Consider the following 18,028-nt stretch of genomic DNA (forward strand, 5'->3'; position numbering starts at 1 on the left):
ACCCCCCCAGGTCATTTCTAAGTCAATTCAACATTGGCTTTGGAGAGCTGAGCCATCTCTTAAATAAATAAAATAAATCCCCTGTGCTGTTGTTTTTTTTTAAAGTGACTCTCAGTCCCATGTTGATAATAGCTGGGTAGGAGTCACATCAGGGCTGATATTTTAGTCCTGGTAGGTCCTGGCAACTAGTTCCACTGATTCCTTGCCTTGTGTTGACCCCATAAATGAAATTAATGTTTTTAAAAATTTCATTTTAATTGGAGTTTGAGAGGCACTAAAGAGTCAGTGCTCTGAAGCTTCATTTCAAATGCTGCATGCCTCCAGGGTCAGGGCTGATGGATTTTCGTTGAAGCCACGCATTACAACCTTCCCTTCTCTCTCTATATTTGTTCTATAATTCTAAATCTGTGACAGGGTGGGAAGGGATTTTTAGGGCAGGCATTTCCCTGCTCGCTAGCCAGCACAACTTAGAAGGAAGATTGCTCTTCAAGTAGGGGACATAACACGAGGGAGAACAAAGAAGACTGCAAAAAAGAAGAAGTTTAAAGTAAGAATGTCAGCTTGAGCAAGTAAGATGTGTAAATTGAACAGCAGGAAGTCAACATTAAAGATTACAAGTTATGTTAGAAAGGAACAATTTTCATAGGATCAAATGCATGGCAGATAATAAAACAGCCTTCCCCTGACCTCTCAGAATATGAACAGTTGTACTCTCTCCAGTCATTTTACTTTTATGGCAAAATGCGTGCGCTGGGCGAAGCCATATTGAATTTGTTCATGTGCTTAAGCTGCTAGTGTTTGATATCTGAAGTCAAGCGCTGAATATTTTTTAGGTGGCAGTCCAGGTTGACTCACGAAGCATGTTGTAAGAAGCTGGTCTGCAGTTTTGTTCCATTAAGATTTAAATGCTTCATTTTTAAGAAAACAAGTTACCAAGTTAATTTGGGGGGAGAAATGAGGCAGACGTCCCTCCTACCCCCCCAAGCACTGTTAATTATAAATACTGACAGAATCCTTGAATTGTATCCATAGGCAAAAGCACAAAAGTTGTATTAGCCAAATTACGGTAACTTCCACTGAAGATCTACAATGGCTTCATGGAAGTAGGATACATCACCTTCCACATGCGTTGATAGTGTTACACCATATAGTGTTACACCATATACCTTCTAAGCTGCCACCTCAGGATAATGGCTGACAGACTCTTAAGAGTATTTATTTAATTTTTGGCCACTTCTGCACTGTACCACAAGCAATATCATACCACTTTAAACAGCCATGGTTTTCCTCAGAGAATCATGGGAACTTGATAAGAGTATGGACAACTCTCAACTTACACAGGGGTTATGTTCTGGAACTTTTGGGGATAGCGTGCACAACCAAAATTGTGTCTAGTCAAAACACACTGGATTAATGGCAGGTGGGATTGCCAAAGCCTTTTTTTCCTGGATGCCTGTCCCCTTTCCACCCACTTTTAAATTTTTTAACTTTTGCCAAGCATGCACAAGTTAAATGTGTGTAAGTTGTGAGTTACCTCTACTGAGTGTTGATAAGACCCCTGTTGCCCCCATAGAGCTATAATTTCAATGGTTTAACAATTCATCCTTCTTCCCAGGGAACTCTGGAATCATAGCTCTGTGAGGGGAATTCTTGGCACCCTTGAGTTCCCATGATTCTTTGGGGAAAACCATGGCAGCTTAAAATAGTATGATACTGTTCTACATGTATAATGCAGATAGGGCTTGTATTATTACATTTATATGCCAACTTTCTTCCAAGGAGCTCAAGGTAGTGTTCATGCTCTTCTTCCTCTCCGTTTTATCCTCACAGCAACTCAGTGAAGTAGGTTAGGCTGAGAGATAGTAACTGACCCAAAGTCACTCAGTCAGCTTCATACCTGAGTAGAGATTTGAACCCTAGTCTCCAACTTCCTAGTCATTCACTCTAGTATTTCATACTCTTAAAGAACATATAAATTAGTTAAAAGGTGCAGCCATCATGACCCAACATTTCAAGCTGCCTCTGCATTGTAAGATGCGGCCTTAAGTAATCTTAGTGGAATGCATGCTGAGCTGGTTAGAAAAGCATGAGGATGACATACAATACCAGAAAGTAACTCCTGATGAATCAAGTGCCATTGAACAGTACAGAGGAAAAGCTAACTGACATCACAATTCATTATGGAATAACTGGAGTGAATTTTAAGTTGTGGTCAGCAGGCTAGCCCAATACATTTTGACACCTGAGGTGAGCCACAAAATGGCGTCCCTCTGGTCAGGGAGTAAGTGGCGAATGAAGAGCTACATCAGGAACAAGGTGTGAATAACTATCTACATCGGGAACAAGGATGGGAGGAGAACAGCAGCGCCTCCTATTCACTAAGAAGTCACTGTTGGGCTGGATCAGGTGGGTATTGCCACCCGAGGCAATTGTCTCTCCTTGCCTCATGGGCAAGAGCTGGTGATCTGTATGAAACAATCACACAATAACGTAGGGCTGCCATAGGGGAAAAAGAACTCTTCCATTAGCACCCTTAGGGGATTTCAATGCCTAAAAATCCCCTAACTCAAAAATTCTTGTAGCTTTTATAGAAAAAGGCTCAACAGCTTTGGGGGTTTCCTAAAGAAAGCTCAATGATTTCTGTGGTTTCCTTAATAAAATTCAACAATTTTGAAATATGGCAACCTTAAATAATGTTGCCATGCACACCACTCAGTTGAAGGTGAGCCCAAGACATCCCAGCATCTGAGGTATTATTAGAAACAATAACAACATCCCACGGTTTAAAAACACACACAAGTGGACGTTTCAGGCAAATGCCACACTGTAACTCATGACAGGGCCAGCCCTGAATCTCACCCAGATATCCTCACCCAGATTGTCATCAAGTTGGGCTATGTGACGGCTTTAAGAGTCCACACAAAATGGAGGTCAAGTATATTCCTATGCGCTATAGATTCATTGTGTGTGTGCACCTGTATGTTTAAAATCAAAGAGGAACAGAACAGCATGTTTTCTAGTAGGCCCTCTAGTGCTTTGTGGAAGAGAGCCCTTAGCTATATTAAATCTTTGCAATGCGACATTACTGGCAGGTGCAATCTGTGGGCAATTCCCTCTTTTCTAAGCAGTGTTCCAAGCAAATACATGTCCAGTAAATATCACTTAGTTGCTCTTGAAATTACTCCTGTCATTTTTTCTCTCTCATGCTGCCGCTGTACTACTAATCATAGAACAGGCTGCCAAAATTGAACTTATCAGTTACTGTTCATATTCAGCTGCTTTTGACAGAATTCACTGGGGCGATTTAATATGTTTAGTCCCCGAGAGGTGCCAGGTGGAGAATGGATGGTTTCTGTATGTCATCAGAGAGTGAAAAGAACTATATTTTTTCCATTAGCACCTGCCACCTGAGTGTTTTGTCAGGTGCGTTGAAGGGGCTTGGGCTTTGATTTCGCCAATGCAAAGCACTTTTCTCTTCGTGCAACAGGACGGGAAAAAACACGCACGCATATGCCGCAGTTCAAAACAAGGGAATGCAGGTACTACTGGAGCAAGTCATGTGTCTTGGCTGTGATGTTTTTCCCATTTCTTCCCTTAATCAGTAGAATGCTGATGAAGGGTAAAGGCACCTGTGAGCCTGGCAATCTCTGGAGGAAGGGCAGGATATTTAAGATGAAAGACGCTTTAAGATTTCTCCCTGCACATACAGCTCAAAAATGCCAACACAAAGGGAACTTTCTGGAATCGCATGCCCCCTTCCTTGTATGTGTCTTGAATTCAGCTATTGATCTTGTACGACGAATTTGTACCACGTTTGCCTGCCAACTGCATCTCTTTGTCTGGCTAAAATACGACACCACATTCACTCACATGAGGCAAACAGTCAAAATGGCACCCCTCTGCTACTCAGTTCTTTAATGAATTTGGAAATGGGGAAAACGGGGCTCCCTTTGAATTTTGTGGTCTCCGAATGTTAACAGCGAACATGATCTCACAACTTCCCTAATGGATACTGAATCTGGAAGCTCAAAAAATGCTGTTATTCTCAGAGGTTGAGTGATAGGTGACAAATGTGAATGCATTTGCCTACTTGCCAAAAAAATTGCACGTCCCAGGAGTAATGCGTCCAGCTTTAATTCCAGAACCCCACCCCCTGAATTCAATCTCTTTTTCCTTGTATGCTATGAATTCTTAGTCTATAACATCAAAATAGTGTATCTATTCTGTGTGAATAATTTCTGGATCGCTTGGATATCCAGTAAACACAAATTGGGCCCTGGGTTTGGGGTTTATTCCCTGTCATTTGCATCATAATACATCACCAGTGCAGAACCTTTAAACATCTGTTGTTTTTTCTTCAAACCTTGGACATTTCCCTATATTTCAGAGGACACAGCCCTACAATAAATAGTGATTGGAAATTCTCTTGCTTTCTTCCTTTCTAGCCTTTGAGATCAATAAAAATCTGTCAGGTTTTTTTTTTTTTTTTTTGTAAAGAGGTAAATTTGATTCTACTTCAATAGCATTTTAACTATCTACTATTCACATAAAATCAAGCATGAAGTTTTGCTGCTTAGTGTTCGTTCTTTACAGTCTTGATGTTCTAATGTGAAAGAGAAAGTGGGGGGAGAGAGAGACCAATTTGTTCTCTGGTTTCAAAGAAAATGGATTCATGAAACAATCCAAAAGTGGATGGGGCAACCTTTTCCTATGCCCTGCCAAGCTCATGCACGTCTCTTTTTTTTAAAGGGAAATTCCCTTATTCCAAATAGGATTCCTCACTAGAAAAGGGAGAAGTTGACAGCTATGAGCTCATGCCACCATAGCAGATGGGTGGTGTTTCCCCTTCACTCCTGCTTTCTAGGTTTTTATTCATTAAAAAAAGTTTGCCTTCCATTGATTGAATAGAGAGTGAAATAAGGTACACAATAGGACGTCCCTCTTTTCATCAGAGAAATATTGAAGGGGATGGAATAGGATGCTCCTCTTTTCATTGGAGAAATGTGGGAGGGTATGCTAAAGTTAGTATAGCTTGTCCCCCATTTTGTGGGAGGGGGGTGTAAGGGGAACAGGAGTGCTTTAGATCTGTTGATCCACTTTCTTTCCCAGCACACCCTCTGGAACACCTTTTTGCCTGCTCCAGAGTTGAGGCCCAGTGGAGGAACACTGGCTGTCTTTCTGCAGTCTCACAGAGGAGTCATATTGCAATAAGAATTTTAAGGTCTTAGATATATAATAAATGTTCATAAATGTACCAAGCAAACATGTACATAAACCACATGTCTGAAGCAGCACAGGAAGACAGTCCTGAAATGAATTTTGACTCCCAAGCTGACCAAATGTTTCTCTGCAAGGAGGGAGGAGGTGAAAAAAACCTTCCTTTTTACAGGAATTTAGTAATGATCATTTCAAAGGGTGACAGACTACCAGGAAAAGACTACCAGAAAAGGCAATCAGATAAGGCATTATCAGATAACCTGGCAGACAGAAAAAACACAATTCAAAGTGTTGGTGTTGACCTTTAAAGCCCTAAATGGCCTCAGCCCAGTATACCTGAAGGGGCGTCTCCACCCCCATCGTTCTGCCCGGACGCTTAGGTCCAGCACCGAGGGCCTTCTGGCGGTTCCCTCGCTGCGTGAAGCCAAGTTACAGGGAACCAGGCAGAGGGCCTTCTCGGTAGTGGCACCCGCCCTGTGGAACGCCCTCCCACCAGATGTCGAAGAGAAAAATAACTACCACACTTTTAGAAGACATCTGAAGGCAGCCCTGTTTAGGGAAGCTTTTAATGTTTAATAGGTTATTGTATTTTAGTGTTTTATTGGAAGCCGCCCAGCCAGAAGGGCGGGGTATAAATAATAATAATAATAAATAATAATAATAATAATAATAATAATAATAATAATAATAAAAAACATTCAAATTTCTGTTGTAGACCACCTTTTCTGTGATGTAGGTGTGATGTTTGGGGGGGTCTTGGGTTACACCCCTTCTGTGATGAATGTATGATGTATGGAGGGGTGGTCTTGAGCTCCAGGGCAGGGAATTTAAAATGTCTATATAAGGCCTTGTGCACCATTATTCGAGGTCCTCCTCCTTTCCTGTGTGTGAGGGGAGCACCCTGTTGCAACAGATCAATAAAGATCAGGCTTACTAGCTGCTTTGCTTCTCAATATTCTCTGGTTGGTCTCTGTAATTTTCTCCTACCAATAGGGAACCCACGTAAGGACTCTATACGGGCTCTTGGATACCCCATAAGCGAAAAGGGGCAGATTTTGTTTACAACAATATGCGGTCCAGTGCCCCACACTGAGGGTGGACCTCTGTTCTTGCCCCCAGTGAGGAGGACCTGGAGATGCTCTCCCAGGAACCAGAGGATTGCAGAGCATCAATTACCTATCTATTTTCTCACACCTCAAGTCTCAACAGAGACTTTGGGATTTCCTTGGCTTTCCCACACATTCACAGACAGGACGATATTTTTGGAACTGGGTTTACTTAAAGTTCAGATAGCTATGAGTTGCACCAATATTTAATGTGTCTTTCCCTCATCTACTCATGCAGATCTATGTGTATGATGACTGAAAGAGGATTTACGGTTCCTGAAGGGATAATTGTCTGAGTGCAAACTATACTTAGCGTTTGTTCTGTATGAAAATGTAGGGCAAGCGCTTTGCTTAATTATATCCTCACGTCTCCAGTGAAGCTAACAACTTGTTTAATCTGAAAGTCATATTTATGTGGCTTATGTAGAAATGCACTTTGGTCCCTGGTGAGGGAGTTCTAAAGTATTCCTCAAACGCTGGGAGCATTTCAGGAATTAATGAAATGGTTTTTCAAATACATTTTTATATTTTATAGGCTGTTTCTTCCCTGTATATGGTACATCCACTTATACTACGCTTTGGTCAAAGAGGAGGTTCAGATAACTCACCCTCCTGCAGGTTCCACAATCATTCAGGAAATAAAGGAAGAGCTGAAGAATACTCAACACAAAGCAAAGGTTCTTAACAGATCACAATCATGTGAAATGCCTTGGCTTAATAATGGATTCAAAAGTCACCTTTTCCTTAAGCTCCTACTACTCCACCTTTTATTAAAAATATCACACTAGGCTTCTCTAGGTAGCCAGGGTTTTTGCAAGCTGTTAATTAAAGTTTCCCGTGGCCATTTGGAGTGAAATTGATTTTTTACTGATTATGAAGAACACTTCATTCATAATTCCTTGGCTGTGCAGAAATTAAAGGTTTCTTGAATTCACAGCTGGAAAGGAGGTATGAGAGAAAATGAAGGGTTTAGCTTTGTTTGTTTTAAGTAAAATAATACTAACAATAATAATATAAACACTGTTGTTTGGGGAAATAAATATAATGCACCCAACAAACCACTTAAACTGGTATCACATTCCATATAAATGATCTTAAATGGTTTAAGTGCCACAGGGAGGTCGATCCTATGCACATTTACTCAGATTTGAATCTTACTGGTTTCAGTGAGGTCTTTTTTCTCTCATATAGGCACATATAGAGATACTCATTGTAAGCAACCTTGAAATCAGGTAGAATGAAAGATGATTTATCAATATTTCAGATACGGGGGGAAAATTAAGACTGCAGGCTTAAAGAAATAGACTATGACTTCCCATTGCAAACCCCACTTCCATCCACACAAAATCTCTAGTATACTTGCAATTTTTGAACGTTAATAACGCATGCTCAAAATGTATAAAAATCCACTCGAAATGGTTTAAAAACGTAATTTTAGAGACATGCTTTTATATGCATGAATTTAAAACAATTATTACGGTTGTTTTTTTTAATGTGTCAAACCAACCAATCAAGTAGTTATATCTTCAGGAGGAGTGAAAGCCGATTTCCAGTTGATGGTTTTTGTTTTTGTTCCAGAGCTTCTGAAGCCGTCACATTTTTTTCTTCGTTAACAACGGCAAATTCACTTTGATAACGTACAGCATACAAAAGAACCACTTTGTGTCTATCCCAGAATGTAATGAATGGAAAGTAGAAGCACACCTTTTGTGCCTTGCGCTTATCTGCCCGTTGGTTCTGATGGTAGATGCGGCTGAAATTGGAGACAATCACAGGAACTGGAAGGGCAATGACTAAGACCCCACTCAGGGAACAAATCGAGCCAAAGATCTTCCCAGCGATTGTCTTCGGCACCATGTCACCATACCTGCATTGGGGGGAAAAAAGGAGAGAGTTCTGTTTTAAAGGTAACTTGCAATTTACACACATATTTAACCAGCTTGGCTGAAATTATTATTATTATTATTTTACGAAAAGGAGGTGGAAACAAGGCAGGTGTCCAGGAAAAAAGACTTTGGCAGTCCTACCTTCCATTGAACCCAATCTGTTTTGACTCTGAGATTTTGGCTTTAAGTGCTATCCCCAGAACATGACTGCCATGTAAGTTGAGAGTCACCTGTGTACATTTCCCTAGATAGAATTTTAATGGATAGAGCCACATTACAGTAGTACCTTGGAAGTCGAACGGAATCCGTTCTGGAAGTCCGTTCGACTTCCAAAACGTTCAGAAACCAAAGAATGGCTCCTCATTGGCTGCAGGAAGCTCCTGCAGCCAATCGGAAGCCACGGAAGGCCCATTGGACGTTCAGGTTCCAAAGAACGTTCACAAACCGGAACACTCACTTCCGGGTTTGGGCATTCAGGAGCCAAAATGTCCGACTACCAAGGCATTCAGGATCCAAGGTATGACTACTACTTTACTTTCATTCGTAAGTAACTTTTCCTACTTTGACCCACATTCTGTATGCAGCATCCCCAGAGATGTAAACAATATTGAGGTAGATGGACCAATGGCATATTCTATATTCCTGTTTATTACTTTTATACAGCACAGCATACAAAGGGATTACCCATTAATCCTCTCAAGGTTTTTGTTAGGTTCGACAGAAATGCACCCAAAACAGGGATGGACTTTGGTAATATCGCATCTGAGCAAGGACAAAGTTGGGTGCACCCCCCAAAAAAATATTTCGTATTTTCACAATACAGTCCTACCTTTGAAGTCGAACGGAATCCATTCCAGACGTCTGTTCGACTTCCAAAATGTTCAAAAAACAAAGTGTGGGTTCTGATTGGCTACAGGAAGCTCCTGCAGCCAATCGGAAGCCACAGAAGCCCCATCGGATGTTTGGCTTCCAAAAATTGTTCGCAAACCGGAACAATTTCGGTTTTGCGATTTCAGTTTCGGGTTTGCGACGTTCGGGAGCCAAAACGTTTGGGAACTAAGCTGGTTGACTTCCATGGCATGACTGTAATTCCTTTTGTTACTCTTAGTAGGTACACATATGAACGCAGGTTTTCTTTTTCTTATTATTTTGTGCCCCTTTGGCTCAGCATCTTGTGCGGGGGAACCACGCACACATCCCTAAGTCTGGTGCTGACCTACCCCATGAACCTCTTGGCTGGAGGATGTTAAATTTATTTAGCATCCCTTCAGAGATGGCAGTGCTCCTTTTTATGGGCTGGAAGAGAGTAGCACTTCAGAGATTACATCATAAGGATGGGCAGTCAGACATGAGGAAGTGTGACTTACACAGCCTCGTCCCTCAAAAGGTTTCTAAATTGCCCTACAGCAATAGATGGGCAGGGGCTAAGACGCTGTTCCCTCTCATTTAGAAGGAAAAATTTAAACTATTGATCAGTTATATAGAATTAAATTTGGTGCCTTTTAAAATTTAGGAACAGACTATAAGATACTTCTCAGCTGAAAAGTAAAAATCGTATCGTGAATTCTGCACAGAAACCTTTATTTATTTATTTATTTATTTGCTGGTTAAGAGTTAGGAATGAATCCAATTTATCCATGAAATAAAGCCAAAGCAGAAGAAAACTAATGTGCTACAATAATCTTCTGCCCCACTAGAGGGCATAAAACACCACCAGAAAGCAGCTGAAATGTGTCATATTTTACACAGTGAGACACAAATGTACCCAAACACGTACTGCAGATACCCTCCTTTCCAGTTCAATTACATTCTCTCCACAAATGTTATACCCATGTGGGGTTTCTTGTCTAACTTCTGCTGTGCTTGCTGAAAGGGGGGGGGGGAGAGAAAGATAGTACAATGACTTTTTGGTTTTATTTTGCAGCTTGTAAAAAGGGGACTGCAGAGACTGGGAAAGTAAAACAAACAGGTCATTGAACCTGACAGTGTTCCTTTTAAAAGGCAAGGTCATTCCTTACTAATGCATGAAAAAGATGAAAAACTTTAGACAGCAGTGATCACGGTGGCTGATAAATAAATTAGAAGGTGGCGGAAATCAAATTTTGCAGGAAAACAGAACGGAAGCAGGGTGAGCAAATGTATTCTAATTTGTATGAGTTATTCTTGTCTGAAAATATAGGGCCTGCTGGTTGAAGAATTCAACAAGGTGTCTAGGGACCCTGAGTCTTGAAAGCCAAGTCAAATGAGTCTTATGCCACCTTAAAAATTAATAGAACTATTGTGGAGTTAACACTTTGAGGACCAGAGGCAACTTCATCAGGTGAGTGATGCGGTCACCAAAGTGGGCAGGTGAACATGGTCTTGAGTACAGAGAAATGAAAATCATGGTGCAACAGTTGTCTGAAAAGAGTGAGGCCAAATGGGGAAGCAAAAGATAGAAGGGCATATAATATATATTTCCTGTTTGGTTTATATTGCTGCTTATAGGTAAAAGGTAAAGATAAAGGACCCCTGGACAGTTACATCCAGTTAAATGTGACTATGGGGTTGCGGCACTCATCTTGCTTTCAGGCTAAGGGAGCTGGCGTTTGTCCACAGACAGCTTTCTGGGTCATGTGGCCAGCATGACTAAACTGCTTCTGGTGCAACAGGACACCATGATGGAAACCTGAGCACACGGAAATGCAGTTTACCTTCCTGCCACATCGGTACCTATTTATCTACTTGCACTGGTGTGCTTTCGAACTACTAGGTTGGCAGGAGCAGGGACAGATCAGTGGGAGCTCACCCCGTTGATAGGATTTGAACCACCGACCTTCCAAGAGGCTCAGTGGTTTAGACCACAGCGCCACCCGTGTCCCTATTGCTGCTGATAACACCAGTGTAAACAGGAAAACATTACAAAACAACAAAGCCACAGTGATGATCTTTAAGAGCAAGAGGGGAGCCCCTTCTGGAGGAGCCAGCTGACAAAACAGCTCAGCCCGAGAGGCAAAGTGACAAGCGACAGGTGCCGTTGAAGCTCACGATTGCTGATACATTGAATGAAAATAAATAAATACAATGCCGTACAAAATACCGTATTTTTTGCTCTATAAGACTCACTTTTTCCCTCCTAAAAAGTAAGGGGAAATGTGTGTGCGTCTTATGGAGTGAATGCAGGTTGCACAGCTATCCCAGAAGCCAGAACAGCAAGTGGGATTGCTGTTCTGGCTTCTGAAATTCAGAATATCTTGCTTTCCTCCTCCAAAAACTAGGTGCATCTTGTGGTCTGGTGCGTCTTATAGAGCGAAAAATATGGTATGTCTGCTTCAGACTGTAGTATTTTATTTCATTTTTGAGATTCTGAGCTATTGCATTAACTATCTGAATGAGGCTACACTTTTTGACAAACGTTGCAAAAGCTTGACAACATAGTCATAGAATTATAGAGCTGGGGGTTGAATCTAGAGATTTAAGAGGCCCATGCCCTCCATTGACGGAGCTCTCCTGCATCTCTGAGTCTTTCTGCCTTTTGCTTTCCAGTTTAGCTGTCACTAATCAGAATATGAGAAGCTCCTTCTGATCTGTAAAATGGCTCAAATCACTAAGAGTGATTTGCCATCTAAAGTTCAAGTTGTTCTGAGAAATGGAAAGCCGGTGTGGAAGTTTGTTGTGCATTAGGAGGCAATCAGCTGTATCACTAAGAGCCTGCACCTAATAATTAAGTTCCAAATAACCTGGAATATAGCACAATAGTCCAGTAAGCCATTGTAAAAGCAAACGTACAAGCAATACTGAAATGGGTTTCTTCTTCTGGAAAACAGGAAACAATCTACAGGCAACTTTCTGTAGCCCTGTTCACACACACACCAAAAACAACTTTGGTTTAACAAACCCTTAATGTGTTTTCATTTCTGTAATATTCTGTTTTAGAGGACAAAAATAAAGAGCAAGTCTTTATATTTACAAAGATGGAGATTACTTTTGGGTGCTGCAAATAGGAGGCAAATTGGATTGAGAAGGTATGCCAGATTCTGCATTTGAGAGTTTTCCTGTGGTGATCATAAGTCTCTCCCATTTCCAATTATTCCTGTATTGTGAAGAATAAATATTGGGCTATTTCGGCTTAACATTTCGTATGTTTTTAATGCATGGTTCTATTTCTCCCCCCAAAATTTTACACCCAACCTAATTCTCAAGAACCAGGTGGAATATAAACCAAAACAAACAAACAAGCCAGCATTTATTCACAAACAGCCAAACAATTAATGTGGGAAATTAGGGTAATTCTCCAATGCTGGCATGCTTCTCTGTACATTAAAGCAAACAAACAGTCAGATGCTTTCATTTGGATAGTGGCTCGAGAAAATACCATTAATGAAGGACAGGAATGGCCTGTGTTGAAACAGTGGAACAAGAAAGGGAAAATATGAAATAATATTATAGAGCTGTCAAATTATATTTGGCAACTGCAAAATAGGCTGCTTGTCTGTGGAGGGTGAAGCAAATCGGTATAAAACTGTTCCCTATAGCTTCCAAGCCGCTTGGTGACTAAACACTGGCAAGTGAGCCCTAATTAGTCATTTATTTCAGAACGGCACACTGGAGTAGTTAATTTAAAATGCCACTGGTAATAATCTTAAGTAGCATTTGGAACCATTCATGTGCATTTCAAATGCACACATCTCTTGCATTCCGGTAATTTTTAGGAGGCTTCTACTTCCTGCAGTTTCTGTTTCGAAACCAGCCAGATTTGCTTCTGTCTATTTTTCCAATGTGTGCATGGAGCTCGGGATGAGCTGAGGCTCATCCTTTTCAAAACACGTAAGGAAATCCTTCATGTGCACTGGATATGATAGGGTAGCCGAGTCTTGGGTTCTCAAGCTCCTACACAGTTTGGCAATAGGCTTGTGCAAAGCTTTGCAATGAATGGAATCCTATGCAGCTTTTGATCATTGCTGTTCCCTACAGGAAGGGACATGGGTGGCGCTGTGGTCTAAACCACAGAGCCGAGGGCTTGCTGATCAGAAGGTCGGCGGTTCGAATCCCCACAACAGGGTGAGCTCCCATTGCTCGGTCCGAGCTCCTGCCAACCTAGCAGTTCGAAAGCAAGCCAGTGCAAGTAGATAAATAGGTACCGCTCCGGCGGGAAGGTTAACGGTGTTTCCGTGTGCTGCTCTGGTTTGCCAGAAGTGGCTTAGTCATGCTGGCCACATGACCCGGAAGCTGTATGCCGGCTCCCTTGGCCAATAAAGCGAGATAAGCGCTGCAACCCCAGAGTCATCCGCGACTGGACCTAATGGTCAGGGGCCCCTTTACTTTTACAGGAAGGAAACAAGTTTGATAATTGAAAGGATTTCTTCTTTAAACAGAACGCTTAGAGAAAAAACTATTTTATTTTCAAGCAGAGGGCCAAGAAAACTGTGCTGCAATTAATATAGTTACAATGGCAGAGGTACAGTGGTACCTCGGGTTACATACGTTTCAGGTTACAGACTCCACTAACCCAGAAATAGTGCTTCAGGTTAAGAACTTTGCTTCAGGATGAGAACAGAAATCGTGCTCTGGCGGCGCGGCGGCAGCAGGAGGCCCCATTAGCTAAAGTGGTCTTCAGGTTAAGAACAGTTTCAGGTTAAGAACGGACCTCCAGAATGAATTAAGTACTTAACCCGAGGTACCACTGTACAATGGAAAAGGTGGCTTCATTTGCCTCTGTGCTGGTGATGAGATGGTAGTACCAGAACTATTTTTGACACACAGGTGATAGACTGCTTCAAGACCAATTAAATCTTTAATGGCTTGTTAATTTATGGTTGCATTTTTCTTATGATTTATGGCAGGTTTTATGAGCAATGTCGACTGTTTAATCAGTTGACTTTAAAGGCCTGCGACTGCATTAAATTAGACTGTTTCTGTCATGACCTATGCTGTAGATAAATAAACATATGCTACTATATATCATGACATTACGTGATATGTTCCTTTTTTCATACCCTCTGACATTTCCCTGATGAAAATAGGAACGTCCTATTCAATTAATAATAATAATAAATCATAATTAATAATAATAATATTTATATACCATTGATCTGGCTGGGTTGCCCCAGCCACCTTCCAACACATAAAAATATAATAAAACATTAAATGTTAAAAAAACTTCCCTATATAAAAAAACTAACCTTTAGAAGTCATTCGAAGCGCTGCCTTCAGATGACTTCTAAAGGTTATATGGTTACATCTCCTTGGCTTGAGGGATGCATAACTCCACACCCTCCCACATTTCTCCAATGAAAATAAGGATGTCCTAAGGAAAAATGGGACATTCAGGGATCAAATCAGAAACCGGGATGACTGTAAATCTGTGACTGTCCCTGGAAAATAAGAACACTTGGAAGATCTGTTTTTTGGATCTGTCAAGTGTTTAGTTACTGCGAACATCAGTAAAAATGCAAATAACTAATGAGTGTTGGAAGTGCAAATAAAAAGAAGGTATCTTTTACCACATGTGGTGGACTTGTAAAGAGGTAAAGGCCTTCTGGGAAATGATACATAATGAGTTAAAGAAAATGTTTAAAAATACTTTTGTGAAAAAAACAGAAGCCTTTTTATTGGGTATAGCGGGGGAAGAGATACTAAGAGAAGATAAAATACTGTTCATGTATGCAACAACAGCAGCAAGAATTCTTTAAGCCCAAAAGTGGAAAAAACAAGAAGTACCAATGAAAGAAGAGGGGCAGATGAAAATGATGGACTTTGTGGAACTGGCGAAGCTGACGGGAAGAATCCGGAACCAGCATGATTGAGTATTTCAAAAGGACTGGAGTAAATTTACACAATATTTGAAAGATTATTGTAAGCAATTAACATCACTAGCAGGGTTGTCTGAAGACTTGTAATGAGAAATTTTCTCCCTTTTCATATTTATTTAAATTATGATGTATTTTGTAAGGAGTGAAATTAGAATTGGAAAATGCATAAAATGCTATGATATAAAGATTGACATTTGAAAACCATGAGGTGGGAGGGAAGGAAGTCGATAGGCTCTGAAGAGCCAAAGAGGTAAAGTGAATGATAATGATGTGAATATATATTGTTAAATGGAAAAATAATAAAAAATATTATTATTTTAAATGCAAATAACGGCTCACAGAAACGGTCTACAGTGGCATGCACTCACAGAAGACTATGTTTGTGATTAGAAACTTTGCAAAATGCAGGATTTCCACCCTTCTAATTATGGAAATGGCTGTTACAATCCCTCCTGATTTCTCGTGTTGCATGCTATATCGCACATATGAGCCTATTGTTGTAAAGTCTGCAACAGCTCCTCCCCCCCTCGCAAAAAAAGCCCAGCAGCAATGAAAATGAGTCAAATGCTTGACTGGATCGTTATTGACAGGCTCATAACACTTCTACAGAAGTTAAACATTCTCTTCAGCATATTGTTCCTGAGGTTTTGCTGCTCTGCAATAGTCACGTGGGGCCAATGTGCCTTTACTCTGCACAGATCAAGAAGAAATAAGGCAAGGAACAGCTGACATGAATGATCAGAGCAGACTCTGCATTATACCTCTGTCTTACCTATCTCCTTAATGGAAAAATCTCCAAGTGGCCTGCCTATAAAAAGAATGTTCTTTGCATGAACACTGTGCCATTTTTCAACACGACTGTTGCATTCTTTCCCCCTCTGAAAAGATTAGATTGTCTGACTTTTGGGGGATTCAGAAACCAGAAACATGGGCAAGATCAGAAAGAATGCATTATTTCCATCCCCAAAAACATCTTGCAAAGTGATGCATTATTGTCAGAGCCATGACTTCCCTTCAGAACAACAGAATGTCACTAGGTGAATTAATGATATTTGGGTTTCGGTGAAAGTCATTAATCTGTTGCACTGCTTAATTTACAACAACCGTCATTTTGCACTTTCCAGGTTGAATAACCAGTTTATATATGCATTCTTTTTGCAACCGATTGTTCAGTTGTGATAACTTCTTGATGAAAGAAAAACTAGCAACAGAGATCACATCAGCTTTCCTGACACTCATTTATTCCTATACCCTCTGAGAGGATGGGTGAACAAAGCATGGTACTCAAAAGAGCCTGAAGAATATGTGATGGCAGATAAAGCTAAAAGAGAAGCAATTTATTTATTTCCATTTTTTTGGGGGGGATGTATAGACATATCTGCATGCCATGTTTCAGTCTGCCATCTTGATTCAAAATGGCACCCAGCATCCAAGCAGTGAAGACATTTGCCACTCGCACCTCTGGAAGCCTTGTGCCAACAAAACCTATGCCAAAAAATGGGCAAAGTCATGCCAAAGCGATGATTTGGCTTGCCATCTGGATTCAAAATGAAGCCCAGCATCGAAACAGCGACAAAGTCTGCCACGCCCCCCCCCCCGGTAAGAAACTTTGCGCTGAGTTTGCTGACAATATCTCAAGAGACAGGCAAACCTATGCCAAAATAATGGGCAATATCACATTGTGGTCTGCCATTTTGAATCAAAATGGTGCCTGCTGTCTTGACCTTGGGAACCCTTGTGTCAAGTTTGGCAGTGATATCTTTAGAGGCATCGGAAATAATAGTGCAATCTCAGATGATAAACCAGCTATATATTTGCAATTAGTTTGATAAAGAGCACAGCTGTCAATGTTTTCCTTTTTTGAAGGGAAATTCCCTTATTCCGAATAGGATTCCTCGCAAGAAAAGGGAAAAGTTGACAGCTATGATAAAGAGAGACATGCCTAGAAGTTCAAGGCATAAATTAAGCATAAGCTTTGTTACGGCAAGAAGGTGTGGGAGGAAACCTACATAGTACCAAGAACAAAAAATCATGTTCACACCCACCTATAATAAATATGTATACAATCAGACTCTGTGAAGCATCTGCAGATTTAATTATCTCTGCTGCAAACCGATAACGTTTTAATGCATTGCACGAAACTTCGCCTTCACAGACTACGAAGCAGGTGCCCACAAGCTATCGAACGCAGGCTGTTTACTAAGCCAGGCCAAGGGAATCAGTTCCCAAAGCTTGGCTGCCCCAGCAAAGTCTAATTATGTCCATAGTACAGATGGTAAACTAAGCCACAGCAAGCTTCGGGGACCTGCCAAAGGTTTCACAGTTAGAGAAGCCAGGAATCCAATGTCTGCTGGAATGAGCCTCTACAAACTCTCCCATGTGGGACAAGCTTTGGTACACGATGCTGTTGAGACATCAATTCAAAATACACTTGCTAAAAATAAGTCCATGTCTTAAGTTGCTGCTACTTACGCTGTGTTCCCATAAGATCAGGAGCCCCTCTTCCATTGCAGATCTTATTCTAAGAACAAGCAATACCTTTATCCAGCATATAAAATGGGTAAAGGTCTGGTGAAGTGCATAATCCAGGCATAAGACGCCTTTTAAGCATCTAGAAAGTGTGATGATATTCTCATACCCTATTTAAACCAATGAGGAAATTCCCATTGATTCTAGTAGACCAGTCTTATATTTTTGGTTCACATGAAGTTTGATGTAAGCAAAGTAAATAAGCAGTGCTTCAAGTTCAACTGCGGAGCGAATATTATACTTTGTGACTATGCAGCTGTGTTGAGGATGGGTAAAAAGAACATAAGGGCGGAAGGTTAGGTAATAAATAGAAGCAAAAAAAAAAGGTACCGGTACTTTGGCCAGATACCCAAAGTTCGAAGGATGTTCATAATTACGTTTTCATTACTTAAACAAATCAATCTTTTTTATTTTTTATTTATTTATTAAATTTGTATACTGCCCTTCATCTGAAGATCTCAGGGTGATTCACAACATAAAAATACAAAACGAGAGCACA

The 18,028-nt window shown here is 40.8% G+C and overlaps 1 protein-coding gene across 1 annotated transcript in view; it reads right to left on the reverse strand.

Annotated features, from left to right (window-relative positions):
• The window catches only part of KCND2 (potassium voltage-gated channel subfamily D member 2), a 286,371-nt gene that overhangs the window by 9,684 nt on the left and 258,659 nt on the right, over positions 1-18,028 (reverse strand). Inside the window, exon 3 of the mRNA XM_083574526.1 lies at positions 8,028-8,190. Within this exon, the coding sequence (XP_083430652.1) occupies positions 8,028-8,190 (163 nt within the window). The remainder of the gene's footprint in view (positions 1-8,027; positions 8,191-18,028) is intronic.

This window comes from Podarcis filfolensis (assembly GCF_964270895.1).
Source record: "Podarcis filfolensis genome assembly, chromosome: 10".
In the NCBI taxonomy this organism is placed as follows: Eukaryota; Metazoa; Chordata; class Lepidosauria; order Squamata; family Lacertidae; genus Podarcis; species Podarcis filfolensis.